Here is a 23,751-nt window from a genome sequence, read left to right on the forward strand (position 1 = left end):
AAAAAAAAAAAAAAAAAAAAAAAAAAAGGTGGAGGTGCTGGGGATGCGGCTCAGCCCCTGAGTTCAATCCCTGATACCAAAAAAAAAGAAATAAAAATAGGGCCATACTATAGGTAAATTGTTTTGTTCATTCAAATATAACCTATGCACTTTTTAATGCCTATGAACAATCTTCACAACAATATTTACAATGTTTGCATGTCCTTATGTATAAAGGATATAAAGGCTATCAAACAATTTATTCAGTCAGGACATGTTATTTTGGCATTTGCCAAAAATTATTATTGGACTTTTAGATTATTTTCCAAATTTTTGCTCCTAAATCTGAGGTTGTGTGGACAGTTTTATATAACCATCTCTGTAAATACATTATTATTTTCTTAGGATAAAGTTTTAGAAATAGAATGCTCAAATATGAGTCTTTGGATACTTTTAGTAAAAATTGCCTCCTAGAGTATATAGTTTTACACTCATAATCATTCCTCACCAGAAGAGCACTGAGTGATTATCATTTCTTTTTATGTTTGCCAATTCAATAAAAAGACTACATCATTTTATTAGAATTTGTATTTCTTTTATTATAAATATTGACAATATTTATGTTAATTTTCTGTGTTAGATTTCTGTCACTATAACAAATACCAGAGATGATAAACTTATAAATAAAAAGATTTATATTTTGGTTTATGGCTTCAGAGGTTTCCAGTTCATGATTAGTCAGCCACATGGCCTTGGGCAGTTTATCATAGCTGGAACTTGTGGTGGAGAAAAATTGTTCACATCATGACAACCTACAGTGAGGAAGGTCTGGTATTTCACTATCTCCTTCAAGGATATGCCTCCAGTGACCTAAAAGTTCTCAGTGGGCCCCACCTCTTGAAGGTTCCACCATTTCTCACCCAATAGCACTTACCTGAGGATTAATTCTTTAACCCACAGGCATTGAGGAGTCATTCCAGATCCAAATGATGGCAATATTGAAGTTTTTATTGTGCTTATTGAAACAACACATACCTTTCTGTTTATGTAACATTATATATTTATTATTTATCTGTAAGACTGCTGACATTATTAACAGTGGTAGCCCTCTGTTATATAAAATGCAATTTCCTTTCAAGTTTTGATTGCCTTTTAACTTGATTTGCTGTTTGGGACTCATAAAAGTTTTAAACTTTTAGTTTAAAAAACGTATGCAGTTTTATCTTCATGGATTCCCATGTCATATTTAGCCTGTCCTTCCTCAACTGGTATTTTCTTCTGTTAACTAATGAGAAAATTTTAATCCATCTGAAATAAGTGTTGGAATATGACACAAAACTCAGACATGACATTTTCCCTCCTAAATAATCATGCTGTGTTTACTATGTTGTTTTTAATATAAGCACTTTTTCGTCATAGATTTAACAGGCCACCAATATCATATGCTAAATATTTATATATCTCTTCTTGGGTGTTTGTGGGGATCTGGCTCCTGGACACCCTACAGATACCCTAATGTGAAGGTGCTCAAGTTCCTTATATGAAATGGCATAGTCTTTGTGTATATATGCATATCCTCTTGTATACTTTAAATAATTACTAGATGACTTATCGTATCTAATACAATGTAAATGTTATGTAAAGGTGTTATACTATGTTGTTTATGGAATGAGGATAAAAAAAAAGATCTGTTCAGTATAATTTTTTTTTTCCAAAAGTTTTTCAGTCTGTGATTGGTTGAATTTGCAGATACTGATAGGTGACTGTATATTCTTTGGCCTGTTCTTAAGACTTTTCATTCTGTTTTAAGGATCTGCTCTTTGATAGGTACCACCAAGTTATTTTAATGTTTATACCACACTTTAATACATTAGTGGATTCTTGTCTTATCCCACTTTATCTTTTAACTTTTCTTGGCTATTCTTGCTCATTTGTTCTTCCCCCAAAACTTTGGAATCAGGCTGGGGATTTTACTTAGTGATAGAGTACTTACAGAGCACAGATAAAGTCCTGGGTTCAGTCCCCAGCACTGCAAAATTCAGGGTCATTTTATTGGCACTATGTATATCTGGGATAATGCTACAGCCACAGATTATATTGGAGAGAATTAACATAATAAAAGCTTTACTCCCACTAATAAAGGCATACACAGTATGCCTTGTCTTTCACTCAGATTTTTTTTTGTCCCTGTAGCAGAGTAGTACTCAATGCTTAGTACTCTACTGCTCATCTACATTTTCCCAGATGCCCTTGCTTTGCAGTTATATTGGGGTCATGTGGTTGGTTATGACCAATGGGCTGTGAATATAAAGGCTGTCTCATCAGAGAGAATCAATAAGACGTGAATTCTTCACACTCTCTATTCCCTGAAGGTGGTGACCATAAAGGCCACATTTGGAGGATGGTGGAATCACAAGATGGAAGTAGACTAGATCTTTGTTACTGCTTGTAAGGTGAAAGTCTTGAGGGCTCAGTCTACATAGTGCTTTAGAATTTTAATTGTGTTAAGACATTGAAATTTGTGGACTTATTTGTTATCATAGTATAGTTCTTTGATATAGGATGCAAATTGCTTATTTTTGGATTATTTCTAAATATTGATATTTTGGTTGTTATTGTGACCGTGAAGCTTCTCACTAGTTTCAAATTAATTATTACTGGTAAAAGAAAAGGATATTTGAATTTAGAAATTTTACATAAACACACATGTATCTACAAGTGTATACACAGATGTTTGTTTTTTTCCTATTTATGATTGAAATTCTGTGACAAAGATATTTATTGTGATTCCTCAGATTGGTCCTCTTTTTCAAAAGTACTTAATCATTTTAGTTTGACTTTTCATACCAGCATTAAAGAATAAGAGAGGATGTATGTTTATCAAGCTGAGGTTGTTGAGATTAAGTCTGTGTGACTTGACTTTCTGTTACTGTAACAAAATACCTGAGATAGTCACCTGAAAATGAGAAAAGTTTTATTTTGGCTCATGGATTTGGAAGTTTCAGCCCAGGGTAAGTTGCCTCTAGTTTGGGGGCCTGGGGTAAGGCAGCACATCATGGTGGGAGCATATGGCAGAGGAAAGTGTGCATCTCATGGTAGCAGGAAAGCAAAGATTGAGACTGAGGGTATCTGGGATTCCAATATTGCCTGCAAGGGCATGTTTCTAGTGACTGGAAAACCTCCCACTTGGCCCATTTCTTAAAGATAGCATCACCTCTTGATAGCACTATAGGTTGGGAACTAAACTTTTAAGATGTGGGCCTTTGGAGGATTCTTGTCCAAACCATAGCAAATGCTTTCTCAGATTTAAGTCTGTACTGGAATCTTTCTCAGATTTAGGGATAAAAGGCTTTAAACAATATAGTGATGTATATGTAGGCTCTGTGACAGACAAGTTAATGGTCCCTGAAAGAGGTTCATGTCCTATTTCCAGGAACAAGTGAATGTGATTGGTTAAATAACAAAGGGGAATTAAGGTTGCTGATCGTCTGACTTTAAAATAGGGAGATTAACCTAGATCATCCAAGTGGGACCAGTATAATCCTTAAAAGTAAGAAAGGAAGGCAGAGCAGTCAGTTTCAGAGGGATGTATCTGTAAGAGCAACTTGCTCAAGCCATTGCTGGGTTTGAAGATGGACAAAGGGGGCCATAAGCCAAGGAATGTGTGTGGCAGCCTCTAAAAACTGGAAAAGACAGAGACACCAATTCTCCCTTAGAGCTTCCAGAAGGAACACAGCCAACATCCTGAGTTTAGTCCAATGAGATCTATTTATTACTTCTGACCCCCAGGAACTATAAATAAATAAATAAATAAATAAATAAATAAATAAATAAATAAATAAATTCTGTTGTTTTAAGCACCAACTTCCAGGAAAAATGACTAATTTTAAATCGGATTTGGCTTCAAAACTCTAATCTACCACTTAATTTTTGAAATTAAACATCCTTTTAAAAACATTCTGAACTTTGGTTTCATTGTCTATAAAATGGGCATAATAAAATCTACTTCAGAGTAGATGTTGGCAATAATATTGGTAATAACAATATTACCAATTATTGTGTTGCATGGACAGTACCTTCTGATTACGGTATTAAGTACATGATTTGCTTGATTTACTTAACTCATCAATTTTTCATTAACTCACCAATCCTCAGAACTTGAAACAAACAAGCCAACCCTTTGTTATGGTTTAGATGAAGTGTATATGAGAAAATTCAAGGCTTTTCAGAGTTGAAAATATTAGATTAAGAGTGGTATAACTTAACCTGTGGATTAATCCACTGATATGTTTTAACTGGCAACTATAGACAGGTAGGGGGAGGTAGGGGAGACAGCACGTCACTGGGGTCATGCCTTTGGGTTTATATTTTGTCCACAGTGCGCAGACTTCTCTCTCTCTCTCTCTTTCTCTCTCTCTCTCTCTCTCTCTCTCCCCCCTCCCTGGTTGCTATATCCTGAGCTGCTGTCCTCCACCATGCCCTTCCACCTTAATTTTCTGTTTTACCTAAGGCTCAGAGCAAGGAGTCTGCCATTTATAGACTGAGACCTCTGAAACTGTGAGCCCCAGATAAATTTTCCCTCCTCTATATCCCTTGATGTAATACTGTTGTGGTCTCTGCTAAAAGATGAGTTAGTTGAAGTAGTTAGTTGAAGCACCAAAGGGATTGCCAATATTAGTTACAGAGCTAGTCAATAGAGGAGCTTGGGTTTAAATCTAGGCGAAGTTCAGAGACCTTGCTCTTAAATGGAGATTATCACGTTTTGATTTATCATATTATTACATCATAACAGATAGGAAGTCCATTAACTTAGGAGGTGAGAGTGAGAAGGTTTGGGGTAAGAAATTTATTGCTGTCCCTGACTGCGGCTATTCCTGTTTATAATTATAGCTCTTGGTTGGTTAGGTTCCAGGGCAATGCTTCAGGGAAGATCTCTCCAATTGCCACTGGGTTCCTTAGTTTCAAGCCAGTTTTGCAAAGTACCCTGTTTTTCTCAGCTAGAGAATTCATTCACCCCATAGTCTCTGTGCATTCATCTCCAGATTCTGGTTGTCTTAACTCCCAGTCCCTTTTGCACTAAAATCCTGGAGGAAGGTATCGATTGAATTTTGCTTAATGATCTTTCATCTTTTTTTATAGATAGATCTCACCCATTATACATGTCATGAATCACAGACGGATGGAACTTTTCTTGATTTAATCTCACCCATACTCTAATTTATAGAAATTCCTAGAAATTATAGACAAATAGAGAGTGCCCAGTTTCAAATGCAGATGTGCTCTTTTCATAAAGAACTTGGGAAAATTAATTAAATATGTGAGTCCACATCATCACTTTAAACATGGGTTCCTTTCATAGAAAATTTCATAAGCATTTGGAAAACACTAACTAGAAACCCAGATGTGGGTTGAGGGAACAAGTTATCTTCTCTTGACTCTCCACCATCCTCTGTATGTGGGAGTAGTACTGCAAAGATTTATTTCCCCACTGAAACTTTTCTTAGAAAATGGAAATGATTACAGTCAGTTTCAAATAATATTTTTCCTTCAGTTGCATAAATCACGGAGTGCTAGCCAAAGCTCATTTTCAATTCGTGTCCTTCTTTGTGCTCCTGTCAGTTCTGGGATTTCAAAACACCCATTCATGGATAAGATTTTATCTATGGAAGAAGTTCTTTAATACTCTGGGGCAAACTGATATTAAATAATGGTATCTTTTTATAAAGCTAAATTATTCAATTAAATAGCTATCAGATTATATTCTTTTAATAATTTTTGGCATTAAAGTGATATTTTACAAAATGATTACAACATTAGATGGTACTTTCATTTGCTTTAAACACTCTTATAATGCTCAAAGTTGGCAACCCTATGCTGGTTACCAAATTATTTTTGAGATTTTTTCTGGTCTATATAATCCCAAACCCCATAAACCACCGGAATGTATCTTCAAATAGTTTTTCAATTAGTGGAATATTTTCTGAGCCCTTGCATTTCTGGGAATGCCTGCCCATCCCACTGAAAGACAAATTGCTGGTTGTAATGGTCTTAGCTCATAACCCCCTACCCAAGCAGGGAGAAATGGGGAAGAAAAACAACCTGGGGGATCGTTTAGCACCTAATGGTTGCAGAGCAAATGTCTGAGACCAACCCAAAGGTTTTTTTTTTTTTCTCTCCTAAATTTTTGCTAAATAATTGAGTTTTTTCCCCACTTACTACACTTTCACTTTTCTCAAGACATTATGTCTCCTCCAAGCACATGCCACTGACAGAACATGTGGTGGCTTATGCCCAATAGGCCCAACTCTAACATCTAGTTTCTAGTTTTCTCAGCCACTGTTTCTTTAGGCAGATGCAAGTTGAACCATTTCCCCAAAAGATATGTTAAGTTCTAACACTAAGTAACCCGTGAATGTGATCTTGCTTGGAAGTAGGGTGTTCGTGGATGTAATCAAATAAAGGTAAGGTTGTAAGGAGTGAATAACACAATGTGACTGGCATTTGTTTTTATTTTTATTTTTTCAGTGTTGGGGCTAGAACCAAGGGCCTTGTGCATGCTAGGCAAGCACACCACCACTGAGCTACATCCCAAATTCCAAACTTCTTGAAGAATAAATGAGCAAGGAATGCCTGGGGACTTTCAGAAGATGGGAGGGGAAAGTAAGGATCCTTCTGTAGAGGCTGCTAAGACAGCAGACCATTTCTAGCTTCCTTAATAGTAAGATAATATACATGCTGTTTTAAGTCACTGTTTGCCATACTTCATTATAGCAGACCTAGGGAACCAAGATAAAAAAGTTCTCAAGCACTTGGAACTTTGATTACTTTACCTATAAAATTACTTTAAAAAACTATTTGTAATTTTTTTAAAAAAATGTTGTCTAAGATTCTTGTGAAGATTAAATATGAGTAAACAGAAGAAGATATGTAGATTTGCACATTCTAATAAAGAAGGGGTTATCATCCTTACCATCACTGCTACTACTTCTATCACCTTCCTTGGATAGCTCTCTCCTGGAAATACTTCCTTTTTTGGAATTTTTGAATAAAGTTTGATGTGAATAAAGCAATGAAGTTATTTCTCTTAACTTTGGATTATCAGGCCCACCACTAAAGATTTTCAATTTAGTAGGTCTTGGGTAGGCCTCTGAAGTGGTATTGTTTGAAGGTGTCCAGTTATGGACTCTCATGATTAAGTACTGAAAGTACAATGTAATTTAGGTGGTAGACCTAGTATTAGTATCCCTGTTTTATACCTATGGAAACTGGATCAAAGGGAAGTGAACAAAGTGAGGGGGAAAAAAAAAGTTTTTTTTTTTTTTTTTTGAGGCTGAACTTCAACAACTTCACTGATTTGATGAAATGGGAAATTCTATACTAGCATGAAAAAATTTGATAATGAGGAATTTGTAATACATAAAACAAGAGAAATTTTAGATGTGGCACTTTTTATCTATGTGAACTTGGGGAAATTATTCAATCTTTTAAGGCCTCCGGCTAATCTGAAAATAGTAGATACTGGGGTTCTTCCACAGTGAATGAGTTGTCATGATAAAGTACTATTGTTAGTACAGTACCAGAGAAATGGTGCATTTTTGCAATTATACATTAACAATTAAAAAAAATCATCTTCTGTTGCTAATTTGTGTTAAAGGTACAGATGTAGACAGAATGTCCATAGATAAGAACCGATTTCAGAAGTGATGTTCATGCTTTCCTAGTAGCTTAATGATCGTTGCTGAAAATACAATGTACCTGAGATTATTAATTTGCCTTTAGCAAAACTTGTAGTTTGAAATTCTCTTTTTTCATAATATTCAAAGGTCACTTACCAGAATACATAAGAACCATTTTTTAAGAGGTCCTCACAAACAACAACAAAAAAACCATAACAAATATGCACCCGAACTTTAAAAAAAAAGAGTTCCTTACAGCTAATAGAAAATTTATCTCTAAGTGTGGTTTATAACTTTTTTCAATCAGTAGTATTTAAAAATTTTCCATATTCTACTCTAGGCCTCAAGATGCTGAGAGAGAACAAAAGATACCTTCCTGATGTGGGAAACTGGGCATTCTGACATCACCAAGGAAATTGTGCACACAGTAAATAGGAAGAAACAAGACAGGAACAAATATGCACAGAATGGCTTTTATTTTTGAGTTAAGCAATTATGGATTCATGCCATATTAGTATTCCAAAATACAGCCTAAATCCATGACAACAACTAGCCACCATGTTCAAATTCACTTTATTTTTGTTAAACATGATATCCTTTTTTGGATAGCTGACTGAATTATAGTTGTTTTTCCATGTTATCTGCTGAATAAGATTTGATGCCTTGTTGCTCAACTCCTTGTGCCATTCATGGAACTATCATATCATCCAGGATGCAACGATCGGAACATCAAATAGTAGCTTATCCATCACAATATGCTATAGCAATACACCTAAAGATATATGTTCTTGACTTGGTGCAATGGCTCAGCAATTTCCTCAAGAAACTAGGCTGTTTTTTCCACTCTGCCTTCCTCAGCATATTTTCTGTCTTCATGATCGTTACCGAATAGTTGGAAGAAGGCTGTCTCAGCTCCAGGAATTGCATTCTCAGCTTTTCTTCCTGAGAAAAGAAGAGGAAAGTCAGAGAAAGTACCTCCCTTCATAGTCCAGTTCTTTCAGTGATAAACAAAACCATTGCCTAAAACTTCTCCAGCAGGCTTTTCTCTCTCAAGACAGAATGGAGTAATATAACCAGCCCTACTATAAGAACTCTGGGAAAGTGTGTAGGCAGGTAAATTAGAATGAGATTGTGCTGATTGACCTAAAGCAGCATGATTCATCTCCCAGGATCGGGTATTTTGTTTCCCTTAACAAGGTCTGTTTATTGAAAAGGCACAAAACTATGGTAGTGAATAGAACTTGCTAGAGTGCATTTTCTTTTTTTTTTTTTTAATATATTTTATCTTTTATTTCTTATTACATTTATTTTGTTTAAGCACTAGTATGTAATTACAAACTTTCAAGCCTTCATAATATATTATATACATTTCAAATTTTATGTTTGATTTATTTCCAATAAATAGTTGTAGTTTCATGGATAATTTAAGGTATAAAACTGTAGAAATTTATTCAAATTTGCTTTAGAAGTTAGAGATTTTAAGTCTCATAAGATAAAAATACATTTTTTTATTACCTCTATGGTGATTTTTAAAAATAATCTTGGTCAAGATTTCTGCAAAACACCAAATCAAGCACATAGCAATTTTTTTAGTAGGCAAAGAAAGTTGAAATATTAGCATTTGCCAGTCTTACTTTCAATGATGTTTCTTATGATCATGAATTATAAATAAATAACAATGAAAGTATATTTAGTCATTGTGTGTGTGTAGCTAGAGTGCATTTTCTTGTTGCCATTTCTTTTTCTGTATTCTGAACTGTACTTCTCACTTTTGGCATCTCAAGACTCATGTATGGAATTGAGCTCTGGAGAGTAACAATGGAAAATGGCAGCTGGAGGAGACAGCAGAGGTATAATAATGCCTGAAGTGACCTTGGACTAGGATTCTATCCTGATGTTATCAGTCACTTCCAAGGAACTATTAGGAGATCTGAGGAACTGACTTACATTACTCAAATTCACAGAACACTGACTGCAAAATCTAATCTGTACACTTAAGGTGGAACATCTATTCAAGAAGAATTCACATTAGTTATCTCCCCGGCCTTCAAGTCTGCCCTCTGATGCTGTACTTGGACTTGGGAGTGTACAAGCCATTGTGCTGCAGCCTTACTGGCTGGCAATGCCAATCAGGGTTGTGATACTGCAATATGAGGACAGGGGCAAGGGACTTTTCCACCTGTTTCCCATCTGCCTGTAAATTCTGTGAGAACTATTCCAATACTTCTTTGCTCTCTACCAGCAGAAAGCCCTGCTTATAGCAGTCATAGAATCAACATGATTAGTTCTCATTAATATCTTTGTTCCTAACTTTTTACTATTATATTTCTCTTTGGGAAAGAGGGACATCCTTATCCTAGAGAAACTTAAGTAGAGTATGATGAACAATTGTAGTGAATAAGGAGGATAAGGGGAGTTAGGTGATCTTTAAAAATTATTTCTATGAAATACAATGATTGCTGTTTTCCACATCAGATTTTGTGTGATCCCCTCATCCCTAAATAGCATAGGAGGGACCTACAAAGCCATTTAAAAAAAATATTTTTTTGTTGCACATGGACACAATGCCTTTATTTTGTTTAATTATTTTTATGTGGTGCTGAGGTTTGAACCCAGTGCCTCACACATGCCAGGCAAGTGCTCTACCACTGAGCCAAAACCCCAGCCCACAAAGCCATTTTTAAAAGCTATGAGTTAACCACATTAACTCATTTAACTTTGCTGTTCATCTATATTTACATTAATAGTATACTGGTGTAGATTAAATAGTACTGCAAGTGACAAAAAACCCCAATTACTCTGTATTAGTTAGAAATTATTTCTCCTTCACCTAACCAACCCAAGGCTCATATGGCAGCTTCATAAGTTGTTGTTCTCCAGGCTCTGCACATCTTCTTGCTTTGCTGAACCTCCTCATGGTACAAGATGTTGTTCAAAATCGAGCCACTTCATCTGCATGCCAGCCAGCATGGAAGGACTTGCACTTTCCTATCAAGAACAAACAGAAGTCAAAACACATCTCTTCTAATTGTATCCCATTGTTCAGAATTAGTCACAACGTCAAATCAGGCTGCAAGGTAGGCTGAGGAGTCTTTATTCAGGACAATCCAGTCATGTTTTCTAATCTGCATAAGGGATGAATAGTTATTGGTAGAGGATAAACAGGTTGTTCAACAGAATTGTCACCTCGTTTTTCCTTACTTCTTTCTTACATTTGTTTTTGTTTTTAAAATAATAGCATTAATGAGAAAGTTCACACTCTACACAATTTACCTATTAAAAGTGCATAACTCAACGTTTTTAGTACATTCAGTTATATAACCATCATACCATCAATTTAGGAACATTTTCATCCTCTTCCTTAGCAATTATTCCTCTTTTCCCTCTACTATTTCTTTTGGCCCTAGACAATCATTAATCTGTCTTTATGAATTTGAGTATTATGGACATTTCGTATAAATTGACCCCTCCAATATACGGTCTTTTGTGACTGTCTTTTTTCACTTAGTATAGTTTTCACAGTTCACTAATTTTGTAGCAAGTATTAGTATTTTATCTTCACTTTAATAGCAGGCCATCATATGGATATACCACATTTTATAAATGAAGGAGGAATTAGCTGATGGACACTTGCATTGTGTGCACTTTGAGGATATTATGAATAACACTGCTATGAAATCTATACCCAAATTTTTGCGTGGATACATGTATTCATTCTTCTTGGGCACATTCCTGGGACAGGAATTGCTGGGTCACATGGTTACCCTATGACTAACCTATTGAGGATCAGCAAAATTGTTTTCTAAAATGGCTACATCATTTTATATTCCCATCAGCAATATGTGAGGGTTCCAATTTCTTCACATCCTTACCAACAATTGTTATTTTTTCACTTTTTTGGTTCTAGTCATCCTAGTGGTGTAAAGTGGTATCACTAGGTTCTTATGTTTTATAACACAAAATCTAAGAAAATATGAGATGGGGAAAACATTGACCTATATGTTTAGAGTCCCAATTCCCTTGCTTAGAGTGAATCACTTACCCTTTCTCAACCTCAGTTTCTTCTATGAAAACGTCAAGCTGCATGGATATCTGAGATCTATCTGCAAAAATTTTATTCATCTAGGATGACTGAAGGACAGACTTAACTACAGCATTTTCTAAGAAAACTTTCCAGGAAATGTCGGTTTAATTAAGCAAAAAAAAAAAAAAAAAACAAAAAACAAAAAAAAAAAAAAACTGGTTCATTTTAGAATAAGAAAAAATTATCAATATGAACATATTTCAATCCTCAAGATTATTTGTACACAGTTGGGCATGGTGGCACATGCCTGTAATCCTGACTGCCTGGGAGGCTGAGGCAGAAGGACTGGAAGTTCAAGGACAATCTCAGCAACTCAGTGGAGACCCTGTGTCAAGATAAAAAAGAAAAAGGGTTGGGGATGTAGCTCAGTGGTAGAAAACTTCCAGGTTCAATTCCAAGTCAAAAGAAAAAGTACATTTTGTTTCATGTGTATATGTGAGTCTATACAGGTATATAGATGTATATATACCATCTACACACATATATATGGTATCTCATAACAGGCTGTGTTCAAAATGTTTGAAAAACAATGGGTTGAACAAAATTGTTGGACTCTTACTTATTCAAAATTCATTATCTACAACTCACTTAGTTTAATATTAACTTGGTTTGGATAGTCACAGGCCTAAGTTCACAGTGATGAACTGTGACCAGCCTCAGCGAATCACTGCAATCCCATTCTCTGTTTTGTCTACTTTCCTTGTATGTGAGAACAATCTTACAGTATCTTCCACTGAGTAGCAAGTTTAAATCTGACACCTTCCCCAAGCCAACAGAAACGTTACCTCAATTTGGATTTCTACAGCACTTTGTGCATTACCCTTATCACACGGACTCCCATAACAACCACCTCTCCTCCCACCATAGGAACAGTGTATGCTTCTATAGAATCAAGCGGGTCTTATTTTTTTTTTTTTGTCAGTGTCCCTAGTGCCTAGCAATGTTAGCTGAAGTGACCCCAAATAGTTCTCATCTCATCAATGAAAATAAATAGAAACTTCCCTTATAAAGCTCAGTTATCTATTTCTCTCTTGCTTTACAAGAACTGACTTAGGTACTTTTACTTATGAAACCCCAACATGATAAACCTATGGGGGGGCTGCTGCAAAATTTGATTGAGCAAATCACAATACTTAAGATAATAACAATTTATGAGTGTCTGTGAGCAATAGGAGCCTGGGTACCCGTATGAAAGACACTGTGTAATTCTCTGGAACACCTGACAAGTGTGTGTGTGTGTGTGTGTGTGTGTATATATATATATATATATATAGAGAGAGAGAGAGAGAGAGAGAGAGAGAGAGAGAGAGAGAGAGTGATGATTCAGTTCCCTTAATGTGAACCTCGAGTGCATCCGGCCTCACATCTGACAGCGAACGTGGTACAGCTGTCTGAAACCCAGCAGACAGGAAGGCGGAGGCGTCGCCGCACGAACTTGTACTCGCGGCGCCCGGGTCCCCAGGAAGTGTCCTAACCATACATTTAAACTGCCTTCGAGGAGGCCGCGGACAAGCCCTGCCCATCGCACCTGGTCACCTAGGGTAACCTCGGGTCGCGGGATGCCTGCTAGATTCCGGCATGGAGCCGCTCTCCGCGGCTTTTTCTGGATAAGCGATGCAGGCTGCTTCTCGCATTTCCCGAATGCATCTCGGGCACTCGACCCTTCATCCCTGCCGGGGTCCAGATCACCAGCCCAGATCACCCCCCAAGCTACCAAGCTTTCCCCGCAGAGCCCGCCCGCCGGAAGTGACGAGCCGGAAGTCCCTGCTCCCACAGGGGGCGGGCAAACAAGATGGCGGCGCCCAGCAGCCGGTGAGGAGAGAGGACACGGGGATCCCGGGGAGCGGCCAGAATCGTGCGTTATGGCCGCATCCCCGCACGCTTTCTCCTCATGCCTCCTGACAGGTAGTATACCCCACCTTGGGAAAATTCTCTCTTTTCTTTTTAATTTTGCCACGTGCGAGGCTGTAGCTCTGGCCGGCTGCAACCTTGGGAGCCCTTGGCTAAGTCGGCTGGTTCACTGTGAGGAGGAAGTGACCTTGGGAATAGCCTAGCATGAAGAGGTCACAGACCTGTGAACCAGCCTGGCGCTGTGGCCCCAGTGGTCCACACCGTGTGCTCCATCCTCCTCTCCTGGATGTGAGGGCAGAGTTAAATCTTAGGGTTCCACAAACCTCTTAGCATGCCAGAGCCTCAGGTCCCAGCTATAGGCTTGAAATGAGAAGGAAAGCACTTTGCTCCCACTCAGAAGCCCTGTTGTAACTTAAAGGGTCATGGTGATATCTGCAGACAGCAGGCCATAATCCCCTGGGACTTTTGGCTTTCTGCCCTCAGCGTGTCCCTCGTGTGATCAACCACTTTGAAAGACGTGTGACGAATGATGAAGTTTCAGTGCACTTTCCTCACTCTTTGCTAAGTTCTCTTCTCAAATGTCACCTTTTCAGAGAAGCCTGCCCTGACCATCCTGTCTAAAATAGGGAATTCTGCCCTTCCTTTCTCATAACATCCTATTTATTTCATTATGGTTAACACAGTCCATAATTGCTTATATATAAGCTTATTTGCTGTTTCTCTCAACTAGATTATGAACTTCATTAAGATAGGAGGATGGGGACAGTGTATATCTGGTTCACTATGTGCTCAGAATAGTAGCTTGTGCTTTCAGAATCATTTGTGAATGAATGACATTTGCCCAGATGGAGAGTATAAAGAAAAGATTGGGGATTGTTTTGCCCACAGTGTTTTAGGATGATAACTATTGACTGTGTGGAGTGTGTGACCTGTGGTTCATATTAGAGACCAGATACTAGAAGCCAGGAATGGCCTGTTTGGGTTTTTTTGTTTTGTTTTGTTTTGGTTTGGTTTTTTTGTAGTTATAGAGACTGGATGCCTTTATTTTATTTGTTTATATTTATGTGGTGCTAAGGATCGAACCCAGTGCCTCACATGTTCTAGAGAAGCACTTTGCCACTGAGCTACAGCCCCAGCCCCAGGAATGGCCTTTTGGTCACTCTTCAGAAACTTTTCAGGTCTCACCTAGCACACACAAACTGTCTGAGTTGTTTTGTGACTCAGTGAAATTCCTTTCTTCTTTTTTATAATGTAATTTTATGGGTCTCTTCTAATTTGTGTGATCTCTGAGCAAGTCATTGGACTTTTCTGGAATTGAGTTTGCTCAGTTTATAAAATGAAATAATTGAACTAGATGATCTCAAAAGTTGCTTCTGGCTCATAAAGTGAGGACAGAGTAGAAAGGTGTGTAGATGAAAGAAAGTTGTCCAGAGTTTAATTGTTGAAAGCTGGGGTATAAGTAATGGATGGAGGTGTGGGGGTGTGGTCATTGAACTCTTCTACTTATGACTACCGTTTTCCATAATGAAAAGTTTTGTGTTTTTAAAGCACTATATTTCTTTTTAAAATCATGTATTTATTACTTCTGCCACCTCTGATTGTGAGTGTTCTTTAATTCTAACCTGGGTAGTCATTCTTGGAAATCTCATCCCTAGTTAGTACTTGAGTTATCCCCTGTGTGGAGGATTCTCCAATGTCATACCTCAGACTAGCTGTTTTTCTGCCTTTCCTGTAGAGCAGTTCCACTTAATTGCCTACAACTTCCCACCCCTGTCCCAGTCCAGTGAATGGACTGCATGTGGCCCACATAGTTTGTTGCCAGATCAGTCTTTCGATGGTGTTGGTGTAGAAGGAATTAATAGCTTACTTTCTGAAACTGAATGTGTGACCAATAAATCTAATAGTAAGTGGTCTCCATGACTTACTGTGATCCACTTGGAAGAGACCTTGATGGGAAGAGGTGGCAGAGAAAGTAAACTAGGACTGTTTTAGATACCTAGTAATCCAATAGTTGTGTCTGATTTTGCTTATAAATTTCAAAGTATTTTATAACCATTAAAAATATTTTAGGGTCTTTTAGCTGTTGTCTTATCTAGTTTTAAAAGCTCTACAAATATGATTCAGTGTTGATGGTAAATAGTGGTTATGGTCACATATTTCCAGTCCTGTGTATTTTAAAACCTACTTTAGCTTACCCAAAGGCTGAAATATTTATTTTCTAGGTACTGATTCAGAGAAATTAACATATTTTGCCTAAAGAAATTGTTTTCATTATTTATAAGTATAGTTTCCTAGCTGTTTTTTCTTCTTATTCTGTAAAATCTCAGCTTGGCCCACTTACTCTTGAAAGATATTTTTCAAAGGTGGTTCCAAACATATATTTCTGTGTGTAGAAAATATGCATGTCATAATTAACTACAGTTTGAGAATATGATTTTAGTGAATAAGTGACTAACCTCTAGTCTAAGATAATTGCCATGTATTTCAAGGGTAGTGTTAGTTCTCCTTCCCACAATATAGGAAGGTCATGTGGGCTATCAAGTCATCTGCAGAGAGCAATTGCAAGCAAGGAAACAATATAAAGTTGAACAAATGCTAAAGTGTGTGTGTTTAGTGAAAGGCCATGAGACAACAACATTACTTTGGTGAGTTGTCTATACAGATTTGGGTGAGTAATATGTATTATCGGCTTCAGGAAGAAAACTTCAGTTTTATGGAACATGGAGGCAGGATGACTGGCTTGACTCCTATTACCATTACTATGGTTCATATGTGAGATTATAGTGATCTATATCAGTAGGAGTGAAAAGGAGTGGATAGATTTTACCTATATTTCAGAGCTGAATGTACTTGATGATTATTAGATGATAAAGGAAGAGTTAAGGAGATCCTAAAATCTTAAATAGCTAATGGTTTTCTCTGCAGTACAGAATAGAGTTAAAAAGGGTGAGAATAAAGTATTCTCAAAGATATATTGTTATCCATCCATATGGAGATACCAAGAGCAGTTGAATATAGACCTAATGACTCTAGAAATGGGTTGAAAGTGAACAATTACCCATTTGCTCAGGGATCATATTTATTGTTCAGAACAATGGGAACACAACTCCTTTAAAGCGTTAGACCCCAAAAGAGGAGACACCTAAGAAACTATGAAGCAGAAAGCAGAAGACCAAGAACCTTTGGTGTCATGGAAGTCATTGAAGGAGAGACTGAAAAAGAAAGAGAAAAACTGTGGTGTTGTACACATTGTTAAGACTGTACAGATTGAATGGAATGAGGCCTAAGCCAGAAGTATCACATTTGTTGATTTGAGAGGAGATGGAGTAGAATGATTAAAAGCCAAGTTCAGATATAACCAGAATAGTTTATTCCTAACTCCATAGATAGAGTCCTATTTTATTGAGAACTATTTCTTCTTCCTAGAGGAAGAAATAGAAGAAGAAATAGTTCACTTACCTTAAGTGAACAAAATATTAACCTGAAATATGTATGTTCCAACTTATTGTCATTTATTGAGAAAAATAGTGTTATTCATTTTCTACTTTTTTTTTTTAAATGGTTGTATTGGTTGTTTTATTTTTTATTTTTTGGGGTACTGGGGGTTGAACTCAGGGCCACTCAACCACTGAGCCACATCTCCAACCCTTTTTTGCATTAATTAGAGACAGGGTCTTGTTGAGTTGCTAAGTGCCTCACTAAGTTGCTGAGACTGGCTTTGAACTCGAGATCCTCCTGTCTCAGCCTCCTGAGCCATTGGGATTACACGCATGCATCACCATGCCTGGATGGTTGTTCTATATTCTTCAAAAGATCTATAGTGGCCATTTTAGCATTTACTATAATAAAAGCATAATGATTCGAATATGAAAAATTTCCCAGGTTCTCCTGATGAATTATGTTGACTTAAACCACTAGAAGGCTAATAAATTACATTTATTCACAACTCTGGATTAGAAAATTTCAGAGCTCTGACCTGTCATATAGTAAGCACTTACTTTGACTTGCTTTGCTATTGGGCAGGTGTAGTTATCATTTGGTGAGAAATATTAATCATGCTACCATTTCTTCTTCCTCTTTCTCTATTTTAGGTTGGGTAGGAGGATGTGTCTGGTATCTAGAAAGAAAAGCTGTGCAAGAATCCCCTCACAAGTTTATGCGCCTTTTCAGGAATGTCAATAAGCAGTGGATTACATTTCAGCACTTTAACTTCCTCAGACGCATGGTATGTTTCTCAGTCTATTGCTTTCTGCCTATGTACTTTTTTCTGTATGAGGGAATTTCAGAAATTCCTATTATAAGAAAAGTTTTAGAAGTACTGTTTGAAAAAGACTTTTATTTAGTGTCCTCTTAAGTTTATCCAAAACTTTAATCTCTTGTTTTGATTATTCTTAACTGAAACCAGAATAACTCTGGCATTTGAGGTTAAAAGTATGATCTTGAACTTATTGATTAACTTTGGAGAAAGATTGAAAACTTCTGGCATATTTCGACTGGGCTAAAATTAGGAAAAGCTGAACTTTTATGATCTATCTTTTTAAATTCTTTGAAGTTCTGTAAGTACATAAGTAATACAGAAATGATTATTTTAACAACATGGTCTTCTTATTTTCTTAAATCAGCAGTGCATTTGAAAGTCTTTTTAACACATAGATTTCTGAATAGACTCAAATAAATTTTGTAATTTGTGGGGCATTTTATAATGGGCAATGATAACTTATCTCAATCCTCTTGTATTCAAATATATATAATGCCTAAAAAAACAACTCTGAATTCACTCATCAGTTGTAGGTCATATCTAAGGCTGACATTTGTAATTTCAAGTCATTCTGACATAATGAAAAAGATATTTAACTAGTTACCCTCTGAGGTAGTTCCTCATCCCAGAGCTACTTATATCTGGTTATTAGCTCTTGGTTTTGTCAATTTCAGAACCTTAGTGTCCTCATATGTAAATTAAAAAGAGAGATTAATATAATTAATCTTCTTTAGCAACTTTTAAGAAGATTAAATGAGATATGTGAACTATGGAGCACCTCACAAATTTAGTTTTAAACTACTGATGGAAGATGCTAGTAAACAACCATTTAAAAGTATTATAAGGCTTAGTTTTAGAGTAACATATGAGTTTGTTTGTTTCTTTTGGTTTAGTATGTGACGCAGCTGAATAGAAGCCTCAACCAGCAAGTAAAACCTAAGCCAGAACCAGTAGCATCTCCTTTCCTTGAAAAAATATCGTCAGGTCAAGCCAAAGCAGAAATATATGAGATGAGATCTCTTTCAACCCCCAGCCTGCCTTTGTCTAGAAACCCAAGTGAAAAGCAACTAATAGAACTAGAGTCTGCCTCCATCGTTGAAAGCCCAACAGATGTGGGAAAAGAGAGAAAAGAGGAAAAGCAGTGGAAAGAGATGAAACTGCATGTGGATGATTTGCCAGGGATTTTGGCTCGCCTCTCCAAGATCAAACTCACAGGTACTTGGTTTTTCTGATGTGAACACCTACTTGCAGCTTTATTTTAATTAAAGAGCTAATTTATTTATTGTTCCCAAGTAGCTTGAAACTGTAAATCCTTTATTAGTATTTTTCTTCTCTTCAATTTTATTAGGATTCAGAATCATTTTTTTTTTTGCATTCTGTTTACACAGAATTGTAAATAGTATCACACTAGAATTGTTGTATTAAAACTAATCTTTCATTTATAATTAGAATGTTTACCTGCTTTTTCTTTGCCTTTAATGTTTGTATACCTACCACATTTTTAAAATGCAGTATTTGAGTTCTAGAATAAAAAAAAAAAAAAATTGAGTTGCTGGGCTTGGTGTGAATCCACAATGGCTACCTGGACTCTCAGATCACTTCTATGTTTTGCTCCTTGGAGTGCCCCTGAGACTGTCCCATGGGCACAGGGGTAGGGACTGCTTTGCTGAAAGGAGGTTGGGAACCACTGGTTTGTTTATTTGTTTGGCTCATGCTAACACATTGAACCATTTTTTTTTTTTTTTTTTGTCTATAGTTGGATATTAACCCATAATTATGTCCTTTGGATGTGACAACAACCTTGTGAATCAGGACAAGCATTATTATTCTCATTTTATAGCTCACCTTTTACATTACCTATTTGTGCTAACCCTGTTTGGGTAGTATGTCCTGAATCACTCTCAGATGATGAGGTTAAACCAAGTACTATTGAAGGACAGAAAGTGCTAAGTGATGTTATGGAGTCAGATGAACCGATGAGACAGGGAAGCTTTTGAAAGTAGAGAAGTATCAGGGAAAGATTGATGTTGTTCACTTGTCTTTGAAAATTCAGAGTGAAAAGAGGTAAGCCAGACAATTTCCTCCAAGAGTACCCAACTTCGCTTAATGAAAATATTTTTGGAGCGATGATAAATAGACATAGGGGGAGTTTGATGAAGGAGCTAAAGAATTTAGTAACTCTAAAGAGACTTGCATAGTGTAACTCTAGAGAGACTGATTCTACAGGTATCCTTGAAAACATATCTTTGTGCTTTATGCTAACTAGGCAAGAAATCACATTTCTAAAGAAGTTAATTTTTTGTTATTACACAAGTGGTCGGAGTGTCATGTTGTTAACATATTAAGAATGACCAGAGATATGGTCATATGGATGTCACTCAAGAAATGAGGCCTCTCAGTCTAATCCTTTGCTCTAGTCAAACATCTGTTACCAAGAGAATCTTTTGTAATATGTATAAGATTTGCTTTCTTATCTTCATTTCCTAAGCCATCATTCCTAGTTCAAGTCCCAAAGAAATGGAGACATTGTTTTTTTGCAGTAGCTCCTAACTGTCCTCTCTACTTTTATTCCCTGCTTCCCTCTCCCCAATGTGGCAGTTCATGCTACTCAGAGCTGCCAGACTAGCTTTGCCAAAATATTGCTTTCAGTTTTCCTGACCTCCACTCATCTACTCTTTTTCCATATTGCCTCCTGCCTCAGCTGCCTGGTTTTAAAGGAACATTGTAATCTGGAATGGTTAAACTCTTCCCCACAATCATACCTCTTTCCCTTTCTCCATCTTCTACCCTGTGACTAGGGTCAATCCTTTCACCTATACTTGTTCTCCCTGTCTGTGGAAGACTGGCTTGCCTGTCTTATATCCAGTCAGATCCTCTCAACCTCTTCAGTAAACTGGTTTTGGGCCTCAGTCTTGAGTTCTGATCCTGGCTGTGATATTTACTAGTCAGTGAGACTTTGGGCAGTTCCTTAACTTTATTGATACTATTTCCACATCTGTATATTAGGAATGATAATAGTGGTTTAGGAATGAAATCACATAATGCATCTAAACTCCCAACAGCATGCCTGAAGCGAGGGAGCCACTGAAAGGTTAATTGGCAGATGATTACAGATGTCTGTTTGATTGTTTAAGATACATCGTTTCTACCTGTACAGGGGCTTGAGGGAAATGAGCATTACCTAGGAAGGGAAATTAAGGAGGGGAATTTTAAGCAGTGATTGAAGCCTTTATAAAGGCAAAGAAGCCAGTTCATCCTGGCATGTTTAGGGAATAGCAGTATGACTTTGAGTAACATAGTATGGCTTAAGTGTCACACAGGAGAGGTACTTACTGAGATTGAAGAGTTAGGCAGAGGTCATGTTGAGAGTTGGGCTATTATACCACAGCAGTGGAAAGTTCTGGAAGGTTTTTTTTTTTTTTTTTTTTTTTTTGGAGGAATATGATCACTTTACGGTTTTCCTTATTTATATTTTAAGTGTCTTAATTACTGTTAAATTAATATAGGTATGTTATTTTAAAAAAAGTTTAAATATACATCTTAAACTGAAAAAGTGCCTTTTCTGAAAAACTACTTGAAATATAGCCTTTTCTTTATATATACAGATATAGATATAATTGTTTTCTTTAACAGAAATAGTAGGATCATTTGCTTTCTCTCCCTTTTTCCATATATTTACATATAGTTGTGTCACTTGCAATTATCTTGTAAACATAGCTTTCACTGACAGTATTCACCTCACAGCATACTGTTCCTTTAATGGATCTGCCACTCTTTAAGTATTCCTTTACAGGTAAGTATTTAGGTTATTGCTAACTTTTTGCAATTAAAAACAATTATTTGTTTAACTGTGTTCCCATAAGTCTCTGCATGAGTACATGACATTATCTGTAAGATAAGTGTGTAAGAATACAGTGGCTAACTTTAAACATTTTAATTTTTGATGTCAACCAATTTGTTTCTGTCTCACTCTACTCCTACATGTAGTCTTTACCATTTTTGCCAGTTTGTTCATTGAAAGATTTTTGTAAATTTTCATTGAGTAGGTTTTTGTGGGATTTATCATCTTTTTCTCTTATTTTGATCAGGTATATTTTTTTCTTCTGTTGTTTGCCTCTTGTATCTTTGATATCCCTTATATTCTTAATTATTTCTAATAATTAAATCAATAATAAATTTAAAACACCCAACACCATGCCTAACAGCATGGGAGGCACTGATAGGTTCATTTCCAACTAATTGCAAGTAAATAAAGAAAATTAACATTTTATCCATCACATTCATTAAAAATATTCCTTTTATACCATTTTCTTTTTCTTTAGTTGTGGTATTTTGTTGTTTTATTTTACTTCCCTACTGGTTTTTTAACTTTTATCTATTCAAATTCATTGAGTCTTTTCATGCTGAGAAAATTTTACTATTGTGTAGTTACAAAAGCCTTCATTCATGTCTTCTTGTGCAATATTTGTATTTGTATATTCTCTAAGGTTTTGGGGCCATCTGGAATTTATTTCAGTAGAAGAAAGATGAAAACTTTTATATTAGTGCTATTGACCAAAGATCACCTATTTTATAAGTAAAGTTTTATTGGAACACAGGTATACCCACTCATACTATGCTGATACATGTTACTTTGACAGAATTGAGTGCTTGGGATAGAAACCTTATTACCCAGGAAGCCTGATGGATGGAGCAGTAAATTGTCCTAGGAGCCAGAGTTCCTGTGCTAGCTGAGTGACATTGAACAAGTTCTATGATCTCTTTGTGTCTTAGTTTACCTCTGTATAAAATAGGCATAATAGTAGTACTTACTTTGAAGTGTTGCTCTGAATATTAATTGAGTTCACATTTGCAAATTACATGCTTGGTGTATTAAGAGCTATACATACATTTCTTAAGAAATAAATGTGGTATTTGGTTGCCCCCATAAACATGTGAGTTTGCTTCCCCTCCTCTAGGAAAAAAAGTCTAGGCTTCTGGTATGGAAAACTTGGTGAATGGTGGTGTTGAGACTTAAGAATGTGACTATAGAAAGAAGAAACAGGTTTGAGGAAAAGATGATGGTTTCAATTGTGCGCAAGTGGAATTTGAGTTGCCACTGGCATGTCTAGTGGGCAGGTTACTATGATGAACAGGAACTTGGGTAGAGCACTGGCCTGGGGAAACCAGGGATCATCAAATGGGGTTGGCAGTGAAGCCATGGGAGTGAATAAGGTTACTGAAGTGTGTACAGTATAGGTCAACATGTAGAGTTGAGGAGAGCAATGTATCAAAGGGCTTGTGTGTATTCCTCTCTTAAGGTTTGGGTAAGGCTTATAAGGGAATCTGCAAAGAAATGAGTGGTCAGAGGAAAGAAAACAGGAAAGAGTCCTCCCACAGAAGCCATAAGAGTAGAACCTGAACACTTAATAAAGGAAGTAATCTGCACTGTCAAATGCTAGAGGTCTGTTGAGAAGCCCAACTAGAAAATTACCACAGCTGACAATTAGGAAGTCAGTGTTGACTGATTGCCAAGTTAGGAAATAATTGTCACTCTTCTTTGAGTCATATGTGAGCTGCTTTAAATAGTTCACTTAATAATTAAAGTCTATTCCCATTTTGTTTATTTCATTAAGAACAGAGGAAAGTGTGAACTGATTTAAGATCAATGTTTCTTTTGGCCACATCTTGCTTTATACTTTTTGTTTTAGTCAGTTTTTTTGTTGCTGTGACCAAAACACTGGACAAGAGCAATGTAGAGGAGGAAAAGTTTAGTTTAGTTTACAGTTTCAGAGGTTCAGTGCAACTTCATAGCTCTGGGTCCAAGATGAGGCAGAAAATGATGGTGGAAGGGTATTGGAGAGGAAGGCAGCTCAGGACATGGCAACCAGAGAGCTCCTGCTCACCAAGGACAAAATATATAC

The 23,751-nt window shown here is 36.6% G+C and overlaps 1 protein-coding gene and 2 long non-coding RNA genes across 4 annotated transcripts in view; 1 reads left to right on the forward strand and 2 right to left on the reverse strand.

Annotated features, from left to right (window-relative positions):
- The window catches only part of LOC125610917, a 55,916-nt gene extending 53,902 nt beyond the window's left edge, over positions 1-2,014 (reverse strand). Inside the window, exon 1 of the long non-coding RNA XR_007340985.1 lies at positions 1,973-2,014. This is a non-coding gene — a long non-coding RNA (uncharacterized LOC125610917). The remainder of the gene's footprint in view (positions 1-1,972) is intronic.
- Positions 2,015-8,114: 6,100 nt separating this feature from the next.
- On the reverse strand, positions 8,115-13,417 carry LOC107159513. Of its 2 annotated transcripts, XR_001505765.2 has the most exons (4): positions 13,268-13,416; positions 11,698-12,064; positions 10,486-10,643; positions 8,115-8,597 (listed from the first exon to the last, which is right to left on the reverse strand). It is a non-coding gene; the product is annotated as an uncharacterized LOC107159513 (long non-coding RNA). The 2 variants fall into 2 exon arrangements; XR_007340996.1 differs by lacking the exon at positions 11,698-12,064 and having other exon boundaries at positions 13,268-13,417.
- Positions 13,244-23,751, forward strand: part of LOC107159512 (protoheme IX farnesyltransferase, mitochondrial) — a 119,584-nt gene continuing 109,076 nt past the window's right edge. Inside the window, exons 1-3 of the mRNA XM_015506102.2 lie at positions 13,244-13,644; positions 17,682-17,815; positions 18,742-19,063. Coding sequence (XP_015361588.1) covers positions 13,299-13,644; positions 17,682-17,815; positions 18,742-19,063 — 802 coding nt within the window. The 5' untranslated portion in view covers positions 13,244-13,298. The remainder of the gene's footprint in view (positions 13,645-17,681; positions 17,816-18,741; positions 19,064-23,751) is intronic.

This window comes from Marmota marmota, unplaced genomic scaffold, assembly GCF_001458135.2.
Source record: "Marmota marmota marmota unplaced genomic scaffold, marMar, whole genome shotgun sequence".
Lineage (NCBI taxonomy): Eukaryota > Metazoa > Chordata > Mammalia > Rodentia > Sciuridae > Marmota > Marmota marmota.